The sequence below is a fragment of the Zonotrichia leucophrys genome, chromosome 14 (assembly GCF_028769735.1).
Source record: "Zonotrichia leucophrys gambelii isolate GWCS_2022_RI chromosome 14, RI_Zleu_2.0, whole genome shotgun sequence".
NCBI classification, from domain to species: domain Eukaryota; kingdom Metazoa; phylum Chordata; class Aves; order Passeriformes; family Passerellidae; genus Zonotrichia; species Zonotrichia leucophrys.
In genome coordinates, this window is record NC_088184.1 from 2,310,874 (window position 1) to 2,327,225 (window position 16,352).

Below are 16,352 nucleotides of genomic sequence, written 5' to 3' on the forward strand. Positions count from 1 at the left end.
CTGTGTGCCCTGTGTGCCATGCCTCTGACCCCAGCTCTCACCCACAGCTCTCCAAGCCCGGCCGCCTCCCCGACGTGGCCGTCCCCACCATCCAGAACGGCGCGGCCGTGGCCGACCTCACCTGGGACCCCTTCAACCCGCGGCGCCTCGCTGTGGGTATGTGCGTGCCAGCCCTGCCCACAGAGTCCCCCAGGGCTCCAGGCATGCCAGCCCACCCCATTAAACACTGCCCATCCCTCCTGGCACAGCGGGTGAGGACGCCAAGATCCGGCTGTGGCGCATCCCTGAGGGAGGGCTGCAGGAGACCCTGCAGGAGCCTGAAGCTGTTCTCCGAGGTGAGGGGACCACTGAGCACCCCACACTGGGGACAAACAGTCTGGTGGCACCCACAGCTGGGGACAGCCACACACTGCTGAACCTCACCAGGTCACACGGAGAAGATTTACTCCATCCGCTTCCACCCCACGGCATCCGATCTCCTGGTCTCCTCCTCCTACGACATGACCGTGCGGATCTGGGAGCTGAGCACAGGGCAGGAAGTCTTGTGCCTGCAGGGACACACGGATCAGGTAAGGGATGACAAATCCAGGGACACCCGAGAGGCAGCTTTGGGACATTTGCACAACATCTGTCTCTCCAGATTTTCAGCATGGCTTGGAGCCCGGATGGGAAGAAGCTGGCAACGGTGAGCAAAGACGGACGGATACGGCTCTACGAGCCACGGCACAGCTCTCAGCCTCAACAGGTACAATCCCAGCACCGGGGACAGGCTGGAGAGCTGGGGCTGTGGGCAGGAAACCCTCCCATGGGTGCATGACTGCGCCCCCAGCTCTCTCAGAGCAGGCAGGGTGACCTTCATCCCACACAGGAGGGCCCAGGTCCCGAGGGGGGACGCGGAGCGCGCCTGGTTTGGGTTTGTGGTGGTGACTACATCCTGGTGTCCGGCTTTGACAGGTAAGGAGGGGACACAGGGCAGGGCAGGGGTCCCTGAGGACACTGCTTGCTCTCACTGTCATCTCCCCACAGCCGCAGCGAGAGGAGGATCCTCCTGTACCGGGCACAGGCCCTGTCTGAAGGACCTTTGTCTGTCCTTGGTCTGGACGTGGCCCCTTCCACCCTCCTGCCCTTTTATGATGAGGACACCAGCGTTGTCTTCCTCACTGGCAAGGTGAGGGCTTGCCCTCCAAAAAACTGTGGGGCTCCCTGCCTACAGCACCCCACAGTGTCCATGTCCCCTGACAGCCCCTGTCTCACTCCATCCCCAGGGTGACACCAGAGTCTTCCTCTATGAAGTGAGCCCCGAGCCCCCCTACTTTCTCGAGTGCAACAGCTTCACCTCCAATGAACCCCACAAGGTAAAGGCGGGATATGCTGCCTGTCCCTGACCCCCTACCTGTGCTGCCAGACCCACTCACACCCGCACCCCTCCAGGGCTTCGTCTTCCTGCCCAAAACGGCGTGCGAGGTGCGGGACGTGGAATTTGCACGGGCGCTGCGCCTGGGGCAGAGCAGCCTGGAGCCCGTGGCTTTCCATGTGCCACGCGTCAAGGTGGGTGACAGGGGGGGCCGGCCGTGTTTGGGGATGGGACAGGAGGGATAACACCCCCTGAGCGCCCCTTGTCCCCGCAGAAGGAGTATTTCCAGGACGATCTGTACCCACCGACCCGCGTGTGGTGGGAGCCGGCGCTGGCTGCGGGTGCGTGGCTGGACGGGCAGGACGGGCAGCAGCGCCGTGCCAGCCTGCGCCCCGCAGACATGGTGCCAGGTGGGTACGGGGCTGGGCGAGCATCCCCGACCCTCAGGGGGCTTTGGTCAATGGGGTGGAGCCCTCCCGCCCCACGCTGACACCGCTCTCGCAGTGAGTGAGGCCCCCAAAGAGGCTCCGGCTCGCAAGTTCGTCCCTGCCTCCGTGTACCTGGAGGAGAAGACTGACGAGCAGAAGAAGGAGGAGGTGGGTTCTGGGCTGAGCACCCCGCGCCGGGCCCGGGGGTGATGCCCCGCGCCCCACGGCCCTGCCCGGCTCTCCCCACAGCTCCTCAGCGCCATGGTGGCCCGGCTGGGCAACAGGGACGACCCGCTGCCGCAGGACTCCTTCGAGGGCGTGGACGAGGACGAGTGGGTGAGTGCGGGACGGGACACACGAACCCGGCTGGGTCCGCCCGGCCCCTCCGCGCCCTCATCCCCGGCCTCCCGCAGGACTAGGCCGGACCCGGGACAGAGCAGCCGGGACCCCGCACCCGGCGGGGCCACCACCAGGAGGAGGAGGAGGAGGAGAAAGAAGAGATGGAGGAGGCGCAGGGCCCGCCGCGGGCAGGACCCGCTATTAAAGCCGCTGCACCAGCACCGTGTCCTGCCGTGATCCTGGAACACCGGGGGGGACCGGGAATGGGGGAGACACAGGGAACGAGGGGGCATGTGGACCGGGGGCGACACAGGGACCGGCTCCGGGGGATCGGGGTGACACAGGGACCGGCTCTGCGGGGATACGATAACCGAGCGGGACGTGAGGACCGGGGCGGGGGGTAGACAAGGACACAGGGACCGCCACCGGAGGACAGGGAAATCGGGGATTACACAGGGACCGAGGGAGAGCCACGGACCGGGGGGGGAACACGGGGACCGGGGGAACACAGGGCCTAGGGGGGACACCGGGACCGGCACCGGGATAACACAGGGACTGGGGATGGGGGCACACGGGGACCGGAGGCACACGGGGAGCAGGGCCGGGGAAGTCGCGCCCCACCCGGGGCCTCCGGCGCGGCGACACCGCCAGAGGGCGCTGTGGCTGCAGAGGGGACGCTCCGGCCGCGCCGCCGCCGTCTCGGTGTCCGCCGTGACCCTCAGCCCCGGGCACGTGACCGGCGGGGCGGAAGCGGCGGCGGGGACATGGTGAGAGGGGACGGGGGACGCGGCGGGGGCACAGCGGGACCGGGGGGCAGAGCTGGGGCCGGACAGGGCCCGGGCAGGGGCAGCGGGACCGCGAGTGTGGGAAACAGCTGGTTCCGGGAGGGCCAGGGCCAGTGGAGAGGGGACAGGGACAGGGGAAGGGGTCACAGGAGCAGGGAGGGGGGAAGAAGTCGTGGGGAGAGGGGACAGGGACGGAGGAGAGGAGAGCAGGGACAGGGAGGGGGTGACAGGACCAACGGAGAGGGGACAAGGCATGGGGACAAGGCACAGAGACAGGGGAGAGGGGAGGGGGCCTGGGGAAGGTATCACAGGGCCTGGGTGGGGGACAGGGACAGAGGAGAGGGGACAGGGCCAGGTACGGCCATGTCAGAAATCAGATGGGGTCAGAGCAGACCCCGAGGGCATGGGGAGAGGTGACAGGGCCAAGGAGCCGCGGTGGCTGTGACAGCAGGTTGTCCCCGCAGGCCAAGTACCTGGCACAGATCATCCTGGTGGGGGCCCAGGTGGTGGGACGGGCCTTCATGCGGGCGCTGCGCCAGGAGTTCGCAGGTACGAGCTGGGATGGTGCCCCGTGAGCTCCGTGTGCCCACGCTGCCCTGCAGCGGACACTGCCACTGTCACAGGGGCCATCCTGGCCCTGGCACTGCTGCCAGGCTCGCAGAGATCCCAAAGGGCAGAGTGGGACAATCCCTGGGGTGTGATCCTGCCCTGCGTGCTCCCTGCACCTCCCTGGCACTGATGGCATCCAGCTGGCCCCGGGGTGGCTGGGGGGGGACAGAGGGGGCTCTGGGCACCTGGAAGTGCCCAGGTTTGCTGCCTGAGGGCAGAGGGGTGGCAGGGGGGTGACAGGGGACTGAGGCCGGTGTCCCCAGCGAGCCAGGCCGCGGCCGATGCGCGGGGCCGTGCCGAGAGGCCCCAGTCTGCTGCTGCCTCCAGGATCATCGGCATCAGCCTCCAGGAAGCCCAGCAGATCCTCAACGTCTCCAGCCTGAACCCTGAGGAGATCCAGAAGGTAGAATCTTCCTTGGTGCTGGCAGGGCCTGGCCTCTCCGGGGGTGCTGCTGTGCACGGGGGTGGCAGCTGCTCCCCTGTGCTGCCTTGGGCTCAGTTAATCCCAGCTTGAGGATTTTGAGGATTCCCTGCCCCAGCTGGAGCAGCCCTCCAGGCTTGGCCTCTGCATCTGCCCAGCAGGGCTGCTCAGGGAAGGGGTGTGGGAGCTGTGGAGGGGCCCTGCTGGGAACATGGGGGTGTCAGGCAGAGCCAGCCGTGTCCCCAGGATCACTCTTCAGCAATGCTTTGGGGAGTGGGAGGTGCCGGGGTCTGGGAGTGGGAATGGCAAGGCTGGAGGTGCCTCTGACCCAGAGCTTCTCTCGGCAGAACTACGACCACCTGTTCAAGGTGAACGACAAATCAGTGGGAGGCTCCTTCTACCTGCAGTCCAAGGTGAGCGCCGGGAGGGGCTGCACCTTCCTAACCCTGCCTGGGCTTGGGACATCCTGGATATACCCATGGATGAGGCAGGGAGGGCAGGGGGCTGCCTATCCCTGGGTGTCCCCCCTATCCCTGGTGTGCCCCTATCCCTGGATGTCCCCCCCATCCCTGGATGTCCCCCCACCCCTGGCTGTCCCCATGTCCCTGGGTGTCCCCCCCATCCCTGAGTGCCCCCCATCCCTGTGTATCCCCCTATCCCTGGCTGTCCCCTATCCCTGGTGTCCCCCACCCCGGGTGTCCCTGTCCCACAGGTGGTGCGAGCCAAGGAGCGGCTGGACGAGGAGCTGCGCATCCAGGCCAAGGGTGACAAGGAGAAGGGGCGGAAAGCCGAGACGTGACTGCTGCCACCCCTGCCCCCCGTGCCCCTCACCCTTAACTTATAGGTAGCCAATAAACACCGTGTCCTCCAGCACCTGGCCTGGCTGCTGCACACCCGGGGGGGGAGCGGGCCCTGCCTGCCCAGCGCTGCCCTGCAGGGATCGGCCCCTGTAGGGGCTGTGCTTGCCCAGGGGAGGAGGAGGAGGAGGAGGCGGCAGCTGGGGAAGAAGGGGTGTCCCCAGGGCATTGAGGCTGCCAGGGCTCAAATGGCACTGGGGGAGGCTGCAGGAGCTATTTTTGGTGGGGAGGTTGGATGCTCTTGGATGGAGTGCACCTCTGGCTCCATACCCTGGCAGTGCTGCGCCGTTACCTCCTCCCAGCCTGGATGGATGGCTGCTGGCTCGGGGTGAGGGGCTGTGAGGGGACACCTGTGGCTGTCCCCACCTGCAGCTCACCCCAGAAGTGCTGGCAGGGTTCCACTGGTGCCAAAACTGCCTGAGCAGGAGCGTGGGGACACGGCTGGGGGTCAGGCAGGGCCAGCTGTGCCCCCAAGGTCACACCCGTCCCCCCCGCACCCCTCCGTCCTTGTCATTGGCACCACGGACTGAAACAGGAACTTACTTCAACTTCACTTTATTGTTTTCTTAATAAACTTCCTCTCCCCTGGACGAATATAGTGTTACAGTCGTTAGCTTATCTCGTACTTGTGCAGTCCTTACACGCTACGCTAACAGCGATGGAGCCCAACAGGAGGAAAATAAAAACAACCCAGAAACTACGATAGAAAGGCACTTCGAGACCGTTAAAATACTGATGTCCTGGAATGTGCAACAACAAACCGATGAGGAGCGAGGAGACGTTTCACCGGCCGGGGCGGCCTGGTCGAGGGCCCGCAGCCATGCTGGGCTGGGGCAGCGCCGGGCGGTGAGGGCAGGGAGACCGGCTCCCTGCGGGGCACCCCGGCCCGGGGCGGGACTGCGGAGCCCCCGTGGCTCCCGAGCGAGCGGGACGGGTGTGTGTGACCCGGGGGGGCTCCGAGCTGCGCCCGCGCTGAGCTGGGCACGCTGCCCCACGGCCGGGGAGCATCCATCCATCCATCCGTGCATCCATCCATGCCCGCCGCAGCCCCGGGAGCGGTGCCCGGCAGCCGCTGCCGGCCGTGCCCGCGCTGCCCGCATGCGCTCGCGGTGCGTGGTTAGGTATGAACGTAGCTAGAGGGGGCAGTGCCCGACGAGCGGCACACCGGCCGTGTGCCTTGTCACGGGAGGGCCGGGGAGGCGGCGGGGACGGAGCGGGGAGGGGGCGGGCGGGCGCCGGGCCGGCGGGTGCCCAGCCAGCTGGGCCCGGCACGGGCTGCCGGGGCTGGGATGGCACGGCCGGGCACGGCTCGGGGCTGCGGAGCTGTCACCCCGCTGTCCGTGCGGCAGAGCCCGGGGGCTGCGGCCCCCCACAGCAGCACCGAGGGCTCGGGCAGGGAGACGCCGAGTCAGCGGAAGCAGGAGAGCCCAAGCGGGACCCTGTCGGAGCAGGGGGCTGGTCGAGAAATAAATAGCGGCGTGTCCGGCTGCCCAGGGCCGGGCGGAAAGGAGAGGGGGCAGGGGGACCCCCCTGTGCCCCACCTGCCCCCAGCACGGGGTCGCAGCCGGCTCCGGCCGCCGAGGGATTATTGCTTTTCTCAGAAGAGTCCGTTCTTCTTTCGTGACGGGTAAAAGCACGAGCGAGGCCCCGCCGGGGCTGCAGGGGGAGGAGGGGGCCGTGCCCCCCGTCCCCAGACGGGAGCGGGATCTGCCCACGGGGCCGGCGGCTGACCCCGGGCATCGTCGGGCCCCTCAGTTGACGGCGGCGGGTTTGAGCAGCAGGGAGCCGGGGGGGATGAGCACCCAGCCCGGGGGCAGCGCCTCGGGGCTGCCCCCCGAGCTGACACCGGCCGAGAGGTCGAGCACGGCCCCCGGCAGCAGCGCCAGGCTCTCGGGGGGCACCCGCGGCCGCCCCGGCTCCGTCCTTTCGCCCCTCTCCTTGCGGCTCTCCAGCCCCTTGCCCGCCTTGGGCGGCCGCCCCTCAGCCCCGCCGCCCTTCTCCCCCTCGGCCTTGGCCCCGCCGGCCAGCAGCGACATGACGGGCAGCCCCAGCCCCGCCGCGAAGGGCGAGGGCAGCAGCGGGCTCTTGGCCAAGTTCAGGGGGCCGCCGTTGAGGGGCAGGACGGGGCCGGGCAGGGCGGGCAGCGCGGCCGCAGCCCCGCAGCCCAGGGCGCTGAGATCGAGCGGCGCCGGTGCCAGCGGGATGGGCAGCGCCGGCAGCCCCGGCGGGGCGAACAGGGCGGCGGGGTTGGGGATGACGAGCTGCGCCCCGTTAACGTAGGGCACCTCCGCCGAGCCCAGGGGCGTTTTGGGAGGCGGGTGGACCTTGAGCATCTCCGGGTGCTCGGGGGACACAAAATGCCCGTGGGCTTTGATGTGCTTGCGGAGGGAGCTGGGGTCGGTGTAGCGCTTGTGGCAGCCCGGCATCTTGCACGAGTAGGGCTTCTCCACGTAGTGCGTGCGGGTGTGCTTGAAGCGGTCGCTGGAGTTGGAGTAACGCTTGTTGCAGCCTTCGTAGGGGCAGATGTAGGGCTTCTCACCTGCGGGACAGCAGCACCGGGTCTGCCGGGGGCACCAGCCCTGCCGTGTCCCCGTGTCCCCATGTCCCCCCGAGCCCCAGCAGTGCAATGAGGGGGCTGCTGTGCTGACCTGTGTGCGAGCGGTTGTGGATTTTCAGGTTCTCCAGGCGGGAGAAGCTCTTGTTGCAGGTGGGGCAGCGATGCGGCTTCTCGTTGGTGTGCGTCCGGATGTGGATCAGCATCTTGTACCTGCCGGGATCGGGGCAATCACAGAGTCATGGAATGGGCTGGGCTGGGGAGACTTTAAATCTTGTATAATTCAAACACCCCCTGCCATGGGCAGGGACACTTTCCACTGTCCCAGGCCCTGCCCAGCCTGGCCTTGGGCACTGCCAGGGATCCAGGGGCAGCCACAGCTGCTCTGGGCACCCTGTGCCAGGGCCTGCCCACCCTCACAGGGAACAATTTCCTCCCAATATTCCATCTAAATTTCTCTTTAGTTTAAAACTGTTCATCCTTGTCCTATCACCATGTGCCACAGAAGCGTCAGGGAGGGAATGTTAGGGAGGGAGTCAGCCCTGCCTTCCAGGACCAGTCCCTGTCCCTGTGCCTTGGCTGTGGGGTGGGAGAACAGGGACATCCAGGCCAGCACAGTCACCCAGCGCCCCCAGGACCTCACACCCTGCCTGAGAGGGAGGGACAGATGGAAACGGAAACTTCCCCTGCACATCCCCAGAGCTGGGCTCCTCCTCCCCACAGCAGCCCCCCGGAGTCCCCCCCGCCCACCTGGCGTTGAAGCCCCTGCCATGGCGGGCACAGCCCTCCCAGTGGCAGCAGTACCCGGCGTCCTTCTCGGGTTTCACGTGGAAGTCGTTGACGTGGTCCACCAGGTCTTGCAGGAGGTCGAAGAACTGGTTGCACTGTGGGCAGGAGGCTGGGGGTGAGGGAGCCCAGCAGGGTGGGCACCAGGGGGGCCAATCCCCCCATCACAGCCAGCACCTGCCCCCACCCCATCCCAGCTCCCACCTGTGTGCAGCAGCAGCATTTGGGGAAATGGAAAAGGCCCTTTGCATAACTCCCAGCCCTGCATCACCCCCAGCATCTCTGCACAGCACCCACCTCCCCAGCACCACCTTTCCAGCCCCAAAACTCACCCACAGCCCCAAAGAGCTCTGCCATGGCCTTCCAGCCCCATGTCCTCACCCCAGCCCCAACATCCCCCTGTGTGCCCCCCATCCTTGCAATGCCCATGTGGTTTCCCAGCCCCTGATCACCACCTGCACCCCCTCAAAGCTCCCACACACCCCCACCATAGCTCCCACAGCCCCAGCCCTCCCTGCTGACCTTGGACCAGCGGCAGACGAGCTGCTTGGGCAGGGGCAGCTCGGGGGGGAGCCGTTTCTCCTTGCTGGGGGGCAGGAAGGCGGCGGGGGGCAGGTGCAGGGCCCCCCCGGCCCCCAGCGGCAGGAAGAACTGGAAGGAGCTGGGGAGGCCATCGATGTAGCGCAGGGACTGGAAATCCTGGAGCAGAGTCCGGATGGAGGAGCAGTGGGGGACAGGGCCAAGCTGGATGGAGATCCCCAGAGACGCCCCCCGAGCCCTTCAAGAGATTCCCCCCAGCCCCCCAGGAACCCCAGAACCCCGCAGAGACCCCCCCCAGAGATCCCCCCACACTCCCCAGAAACCCCCCTAGATCTGCCATCCCCCCCAAAACCCCAAAGAGACCTCCCAGGGGCCTCCCCGGGGATACCTCTGGGGCCGGGGGGGCAGGCAGGACATTGCCCCGGGCTGTGTGTACAGCGGCAGCCCCGGGCACGCTGCCGAGGTCGGGAGCACTGTCCGGGCACCGTCCCCACAGCTGGGGACACCTCGGGGGGGGATCACGGCCGTACTTACGTGTGGGGTGAGGGGGCCGGGCAGGTCCCCGCTGCCCTGGCGCTCAGGGGACAGCGAGGCGCTGCCCGCCGGAGAGTCCCCCCCGGAGCGGGGCGAGAGGCTGAGATCCACCACGGGCACCGGGAAGCGCCCGTCCCGCGGCTCCCCCAGCCTGGAGTGTCCCAGGAGCGCGGGCGACGGCGAGGCTGGCACGGCCCTGCGGACCCCCCGGGCGCCCCCTCGGCCCTCCCCGGCCGGCGGGGTGTCGGGGCGCTGGGCAGCGCGGGCTCGGGGGCCGGACGGGCCCCGCTTCTCGCGGGCAGCTCGCAGCTTGGAGATGCTCAGCTTGAGGTCCAGGGGCTCCTCCAGGGAATGCATGGTGCCGGGGTGGGCTCTGCGGGGGACACCCGGGGGTCACCGGTGCCACCCGGAGCATCGCCCCAGCGCGGCCCCATGGCAATGCCCGCTCTGCTCCGGGCCGCAGGCACACGGTGCTGGCACGGAGACCGCGCCGTCCCTTCCGGCCGCCCTGCCGCGGCCCCCTCCCGCAGCGGGCAAAGGGCAGGGCATGGCACCGCGTCCCCCCCATCCCGGCCCTGCGGTGTCCCCAGTGTGTCCTCTCCGTGTCGCCGGCACAGCCCCTTGGCCCGCGACCAAACCTTGCCGGGGATTGCCAAATCCCCTGGGCACCCGCGGAGCTACAGCCGTGGTGTCCCCATTCCACCCCCCCTCCATCCGTTCATCCATCCGTCCGTCCGTCCGTCCGTCAGTCCCCGCGGGCCTGCCCCAGCGAGGCCTTTCCCAGCGGCAGAGGAGGGCGGTGGCGGCCACCAGCCCGGCGGTGACCCGGGCGGCCGAGCCCGCTGGCCCCAGCCCCGGAGGCGGCAGAGCTTCCTCCCCCGCCGGGGCCCCTTCCCCGCCGGCCAACGCCGCCGCTGCCGGGGCCGAGCAGGGGCTGCGGCCGCACGGCGTGCCACGGAACGGCACGGAACGGCGTGGAACGGCACACAGCACAATGCCACCCTCGCGGCTCGGCCGCCGCACATCTGGCGGGCAGCTGAGAACGGGCAGCTCGGTGCAGCGGTGAGCGCCCGGTGCCGCCCCCCGGCTGTGCCCCCGCGGCCACCCGCATCGGCCGGGGCAGGCTGGGGGCGGCCGAGGGGCCGTGTCGGGGGGCACGGCGCACCCAGCACACGTGGCAGCGGGGGGGCCCCTCCATCATCCCCACCCCGCCCCGGGGGGCCCGGCCCCCGCCCTGCCCCGCCGGAGGGGCCCCCGCGCTGGCGGGGGTCCAGCCCGGCTCAGACGCTGAGGAATGCGGAGGAGCCGCGGGGGGCATGGGGCCCGGGCGGCGGGGCGGGGACCCCCCGCTGCACCCCCGAGCTGGCCGAGGGGAGGCCCCAGGGGGGGCTCCTGTCCCCGGCTCCCGGCGCGGGAGGAGCCGCCCCACAGCATCGCATCCCCCTGCGCCTCCCGCGGCCGGGGGTCAGCCCCATAGGCGGGGCCCTCCCCTTCAGCGGGGGGGTCCTCGCCCGAGCATCCACCTCCTCCCGCCGCTCCGGAGGCTGCCCCATCTCAGCGTCCCTCTCCCGGGACAGGGACTCTCGCTGAGCTCTCCCGGCCTGCCCGCAGTGGGGCCCTTCCCCTCTGGGGGGGCTCACCCTGCGCCCCACTGCGGGCTGTGCCCATGGGCTGTCCCCAGCTGAGCCCCACCACGCTTGTCGGGCTCCAGCACCCCCCTGTGCCCCACAGCCTGCTGGCACAGCTCGGGGACAGACAGACACAGGGGCAGGACCCACAGCTGGGGTGGCACAGCAGGATCGCAGCCCAGGGAGTGGGACAGGGGCTGGCATCCCCCCACACGGGGCCAGGCAAGGCGCCACTGCTGGTCCCACCACGACGCTCGTGTCCTCACGTCCTCGGGGCTGGGAGGTTGGGGGGTCCCGGTGCGGGCGGCGCTGGGTGGGGACCGCAGCCATCCCCGGGCGGGACGGGTGGGAAAGGGGCCTCCAGCCGCTGACGCCAGGGCTCCCAGCGCGGCCGCGGGCGGGCGAGCAGGAGGCTGCCAAACCACGCGGCCTCGGGAAACGGGGCGCCGCGGGGGCCCCGCGGGGATGGGGACGGGGACAAGCCCCGCGGTGGCTTGGCCGGACGCCCCAGCACCTGCGGCCCCCGCGCGAGGCCCCTGCCCGCTCCTGCCTGCCCCTGCCCGCTCTCCCCCCATGGCCTCTCCTGCCCGCGCCAGGCGCTGCCAGCCCGGCCCCAGCCCAGCTTCCCCCCCGCCACACCAGTTCAAACCAGTCCGTCGCGGGGCTGGGCCCAGGGGCTTCCCAGTGCGGGTGGGGGCCGCTGGGATGGAGCCCGGGCGCGGGGGGAGCGCCCCCATCCCCATCCCAATCTCCATCCCCTGGGCCCCCCGCACTGCCTGGGACGGCCGGGGGACCCGGGGTGACCCCGGAGCGGCCGGCGGGGTGCCAGCTCTCCGGGCTGCCGGCAGTGCCGGGGTGTCGTGTGTCCCCCTCCAGCCCCAAACCCGCCAGGAATAGCACGGAGGGAGCGCGGGCAGCGGCTCCGCGGCGCGGTGGGCTCGGGGATGGCGGCGGGGATGGCACTGCCATGGCCGAGGGACGGTGACCCCGGGGCTCGGGGAGCGGGAGCGGTGCCAGCGCCGCAGGCAGGGCTCGGGCTCCGCCGCCGTGGCAATTGGCAGCGGCAGGCTGGCACCGCCGCCACGGGGGGCACTCCGCGGAGCCCCCCGTGCCAGGGCGGCGTGGGTGGGTTGGCAGGATGCGGGTCATTGTCCCCACGGCTGCTGGCAGGACGCGGGCGCCCGTGGGACCCGGCCATCGCTGTTTGTCCCAGTGCAGATGGTGCTGGCACTGCCACGGCCGCTCCTCACGGGAGCCCACCGGTGCCTGACGGGTCTGGGGGAGGCGAGGGGGGGTCACATCCTGCTGGCAGCTCCATCTTGTCACTGTGGCCCTCCAGCACCCGGCACCCCGCGCCAGCCGGGCTGGCGGCAGCTGCCAGAGGTGTCCCCAGGAGTGGACACGGCTGTGGTCCCCGAGCTGAGGCCGGTGCCGTGGCTGCCCCTTCCTGGGCATGTGGAAGCCGTGGGGATCCTGGCAGAGGGCTGACAGCAGCCCCACAGCGCCAGGGCCCCCGCCAGCCCTGCCCGGGGACACAGCTGGAGCAGGCGGGGACAGCAGCGGGGTGGTCCCGGCACCCAGCGGAGCAGCGCCCTGGGTGCGGCAGCACCGTGGGGACGGGGGCACATGGGGACCCGGGCTGGGGGAGGCGGTGACAGCAGGGTGACAAAGGCATGGGGAAGGGGAGGTGCCCACCGGCTGCAGGGTTTCTCCATGCTGGGCAGGGAGCGAGCGCCTGCAGCAGTGCCCAGGGACACCGGGGACAATTTGTGGTCCCCGCTGCTGGCACCTCAGGGAGGGGGTCACACCGTCCTAGTCCCCAAAACACCCCACAATGGCACAGCCTGGGCTTGGCCGCCCCACGCCTCAGCCCCACGGGGCCGTGGGATTGTCACCCCCCGTGGTGGGGACTGTCACCTCTCACCATGGGGAGCGGGAGGCCCCCGCCAAGGGGACCGGGGTGACGGGCGGCTGCCGGGCGGTGGCACCGCCGGAGCGAGACCGGGATGGGGACGCCCTGCACCCCCCACCCACTGCCACCCTTTCTCCCCTCTCGCACCATGGGGACACTGCTGTGTCCCCGGAGGTGGCCGCAACCGGGCAGAGCCACCCAGCGCGTCCCCGCCGCAGCCCCCGCCCCACGGCCAAGGTCAGGACACCAGCCCGGGGTGCGGGGGGACGGCGGGCGACGGCCACATCCCCCCCGGCACCCACCGGGCAGCGGGGAAGCCCCCGCTCCTCATTTCCCTCGGGGGTGCGGCGGGGCCACGTCCCCCCCCGACCCGCTCCCTGGGCGGGGGGGCCGCAGGTGCCAAGGGACCCCCCGCACCCCGAGGGTGGCGGGGAAGGGGCTGCCCGGAGGGTCCCCACTCCCCTCCCCTCCCCCCGGCGGTGGCAGCATCCTCCTCATCGTTCTCCTCCCCTCCGCGGTGCCCGGAGCGCGACCGTACCTGCGGCGGGGGCTCAGCGCCGGGCGGGAAGCGGGGCGGGGTGCGGGGCTCGGCGGAGCGGGGCCCCCCGGGGCCGGTGCCGGGGCCGGTGCGGGGCGGCCGGGCCGCTCCGCCACATCCGCAGGGGCTGGGGGCGGGGGTGGCGGCGGCGGGGCTGGGCCCCCCCTGCCCGGTCCCGGGGGCGGCGGCGGGGCGGGGGCTCTGCCCGCCGTGATTTATGGCCGCCCCGCACCGAGCGGCCCGGCCCCGGCTGCGGGCGGCGCTGGGCGGGGGCGGGGGCGGCCCCTCCCCGCCCCCGCGGGGGGCACCGGGGGGCACCGAGCCCCGCCCCGGGAGGGGAACCCGCCGCCCCCCCGCACAAGGTCACCCCGGCGCTGCGGCAGAGCCGACCCCCCCCTCCCCCGCGTGTCCGTGTGTCCCCTCCGCGTGTCCCTGTCCCCCCCCGGGGACGTGGCGGGGCGGGGGGCGGCGCCCACCGGAGCCCCCACCCCGTACCGGGGCGGCTCGGGGGGAGCGGGGGGGTCCCCCCGGGGAAATGGGGGTTGGGGGGGATCCCCCTCCCCGCAGGAGCGGCGCCGCCCGCCCGCCGCGTGACGTCACAGAGCGAGGCTGGCGTCACGCCTGGCGGGGGCCCCCGCATGACGTCACCGGCGGGGGGGTTGTCCCGGGGCCGCGGCTCCTTCCGGCGGCAGGATGTGGCGGGGCCGGCCCGGATGCTGCAGCCGCGCCTCGCCGGGGGGGTCCCTCCGTCCCCCGGGGCCCACGCGGGTGGCTGGGCACACCCCGCCCGTGATTTTATTGCGGGCGGAATGCAGCTGCGGTGTCCCCAACGCCCCCCCGACACGGGGACAGGGAGGGGGGACACGACCCTGCCCCACGCGGTTTTTGTTTGGTTGGGTTTGTTGGTTTTTTTTGCGGGGAAAGCTGCAGTGTCCCCAAGAGCGCCATGTGAAAGGGAGGACGACACACGCGTGGGGGACAGCACTGTCCCAGGCGGGTGGCTGAAGTCACGCCCCACCAAAACACCCGTGCTTGTTTTGTTTCCGTTTCTTTCTTGTTTTGTTTTTCTTTTTTTTTTTTTTTTTTTTTTTTTGCAGGGGGAAATGCGGTGTCCTCCCTGCGAAAGGGAGGGACACACGGGGAGGACGCTCTGTTCCATGCGGACTTTTGGGTGGAGAGGGAGCTGCCGTGTCCCCAAGAGCCCCACACAAGGTGGGACGGAGTGAGGGCAGCTGAAACCACATCCCAGCCGCGGTTTGGGGTTTTCTTTTGCGGGGACAGAGCTGCTGTGTCCCCAGCAGCCGCGCAGCAGAGCGGGGACACGGATGGAAGGGCAGTTCTGACCCACACGGGCGGCCGGAGCCACATCCCACCCGCGGTTTGGGTGTTTCTGTGGGGGAGCCGCCGCGTCCCCAGCATCCCCGCCACGAGCAGGGCAGACACGGGAGGGCAGCACCGTCCCTCCCACGCGGGTGCCCGAGGGGTTCCTGCGGTGTCCCCACGGTGTGTCCCCGTCGCGGTGCCAGGCAGGGGGGCCGCGCTGCTCCCCGAGCCGCGGGGCCCCGCGGGGGCCGGGCAGGGGGCCCAGGGGACACCGGCAGAACCTGTCCTGCAGCTCCCGGCGGGGCCGGGCCGTGCTGGGGGAGGGCTGAGCCCACCCGGCTCTGCAGAGCGGCTCCTGCCCCTCCGGGGTGACAGCCACCCCCAGCGCCCCCAGCGTTCCCGCTCCGGGGGCCCTGCACCCACGCAGGCACTGCTGGGGGGCTGTGGGGAGAGGTCACCTGCCACAGGTAGGTCCCTCAGGTACCACACGGCTCCTGCCAGCCCCCCATAGCCCCTGCCAGCCCTGTGCTCCCCTACCATTCCCCCAGACTCCCCTCCCAGCTCTGTGCCCCCTGTGACTCCCCCCCACAGCCCCTGCCAGCCCCCCATGGCCCCGGCCAGCCCTGTGACCCCTGCCACCCCCTGCACCTTCCTGCCACCTCCACAGCCCCCCAAAGCCTCTATCATCCCCCATTATCCCCCTAAGCTCCCCCATCCCTCAGAACCCCTCTGCCAGCCCCTCAGAAGCCCCCCTAAAAGCCCCCTGCCCACATGAACCCATCATCCCCAAACCCTGAACCCCACCTGGAGCTCTCCATGCCTCCTGTGAGCTCCATGCCCCTGCCAGCCCCCAAACCCCTGCTAGGCCCCACAGCCCCTTGCCAGCTCCCAGAGCCCTCCAGCAGTTCCTTGAGTCCCCTGCCAGCTTTCAGAGCCCCCCACTCAGTTCCCCAAGCTCCTCACCAGCCCCCAGAGCCCCCCATCAGCCCTTAGGATGCCTCCAGCACCCCCAGAGCCTCCTCCCCAAAGCCCCTTGCCAGCCATGGGATCCCTGTCACCCCCAGCTCCCTGAGCCCTGTGACATCTTCAGGGCTGCTGAGACCCCCCCTTCTCCCCCAGTCACTGGCAGCCCCCTGAGCCCCCCAAAAGCCAGACCCTGCTGGAAACAGAAATGGGATGGGATGTGGTGGGATGGGAATGGGGTCAGATTGAATAGAAGAGGGTGGGACAGGACTAGGATAGGCCAGGTTGGGTAGGATAGGATGGGGAGGGGATTAGGTGGGATTGGGATGGGGATGGGGTAGAATGGGGTGGGACAAGCTGGATGTAGGAGAGGATTGGATGAGGACAGGATAAAATGGAATAGGGACAAGGATAAGGTAGGGCAGATTAGGTGGGATGGGTATAAAGCAGGATAGAATGGGAACAGGACAGGATGGAATAGGATTAGATGGGACTGGAACAAGATAGATCAGGATACCATGGGATGGGATGGATGGGATGGGATGGGATGGGATGGGATGGGATGGGATGGAAATGAGGCAGGTCAGAATGGGCTGAGATAGAATTGGATGGGATAGGTTAGTATGGGATTGGATGGGATGAGTTAGGATGGAGTGAGGACAGGGTGTGATGGGGATGGGATGGGGACATGTCAGGTCAGGGTAGGATGGCATAGGACTAGGGCAGGATGGGATGGGATGGGAAAAGATGGGATAGGGTAGGGTAGGGTAGGATAGGATAG

At 69.9% G+C, this 16,352-nt stretch overlaps 2 protein-coding genes across 4 annotated transcripts in view; one reads left to right on the forward strand and one right to left on the reverse strand.

Annotated features, from left to right (window-relative positions):
* Positions 1-5,383, forward strand: part of LOC135454380 (mitochondrial import inner membrane translocase subunit TIM16-like) — a 37,321-nt gene extending 31,938 nt beyond the window's left edge. The window contains exons 17-31 of one of the 3 annotated variants that reach the window (XM_064726421.1): positions 48-156; positions 249-335; positions 427-569; positions 641-745; positions 869-954; positions 1,027-1,168; positions 1,266-1,355; positions 1,432-1,548; positions 1,629-1,764; positions 1,859-1,950; positions 2,032-2,118; positions 3,371-3,455; positions 3,779-3,918; positions 4,284-4,349; positions 4,649-5,383. In XM_064726421.1, the coding sequence (XP_064582491.1) occupies positions 48-156; positions 249-335; positions 427-569; positions 641-745; positions 869-954; positions 1,027-1,168; positions 1,266-1,355; positions 1,432-1,548; positions 1,629-1,764; positions 1,859-1,950; positions 2,032-2,118; positions 3,371-3,455; positions 3,779-3,918; positions 4,284-4,349; positions 4,649-4,735 (1,572 nt within the window). In that variant the 3' untranslated portion in view covers positions 4,736-5,383. Of the gene's footprint in view, positions 1-47; positions 157-248; positions 336-426; positions 570-640; positions 746-868; positions 955-1,026; positions 1,169-1,265; positions 1,356-1,431; positions 1,549-1,628; positions 1,765-1,858; positions 1,951-2,031; positions 2,119-2,195; positions 2,343-2,752; positions 2,889-3,370; positions 3,456-3,778; positions 3,919-4,283; positions 4,350-4,648 lie in introns of those variants that run through there. The other 2 variants (XM_064726419.1, XM_064726420.1) reach the window with 2 other exon arrangements.
* A 98-nt stretch (positions 5,384-5,481) lies between these two features.
* GLIS2 (GLIS family zinc finger 2) lies at positions 5,482-13,498 on the reverse strand. The gene is made up of 6 exons (XM_064726423.1): positions 13,286-13,498; positions 9,208-9,580; positions 8,656-8,832; positions 8,098-8,231; positions 7,442-7,560; positions 5,482-7,332 (listed from the first exon to the last, which is right to left on the reverse strand). Exons 2-6 carry the CDS (start codon positions 9,562-9,564, stop codon positions 6,545-6,547), a joined length of 1,575 nt encoding a protein of 524 aa, XP_064582493.1. The 5' UTR covers positions 9,565-9,580; positions 13,286-13,498; the 3' UTR covers positions 5,482-6,544.
* Positions 13,499-16,352: the final 2,854 nt, after the last annotated feature.

Excerpts from the sequence above, each read along its gene's own strand:
- GLIS2 (XM_064726423.1), bottom strand. The coding sequence starts at position 9,564 with ATGCATTCCCTGGAGGAGCCCCTGGACCTCAAGCTGAGCATCTCCAAG. Across the intron at positions 8,232-8,655 it reads TCGTCTGCCGCTGGTCCAAG|TGCAACCAGTTCTTCGACCT; the intron begins GTCAGCAGGGAG and ends TCCTGCCCACAG. Across the intron at positions 7,561-8,097 it reads GGCAGGGGCTTCAACGCCAG|GTACAAGATGCTGATCCACA; the intron begins GTGGGCGGGGGG and ends CGATCCCGGCAG.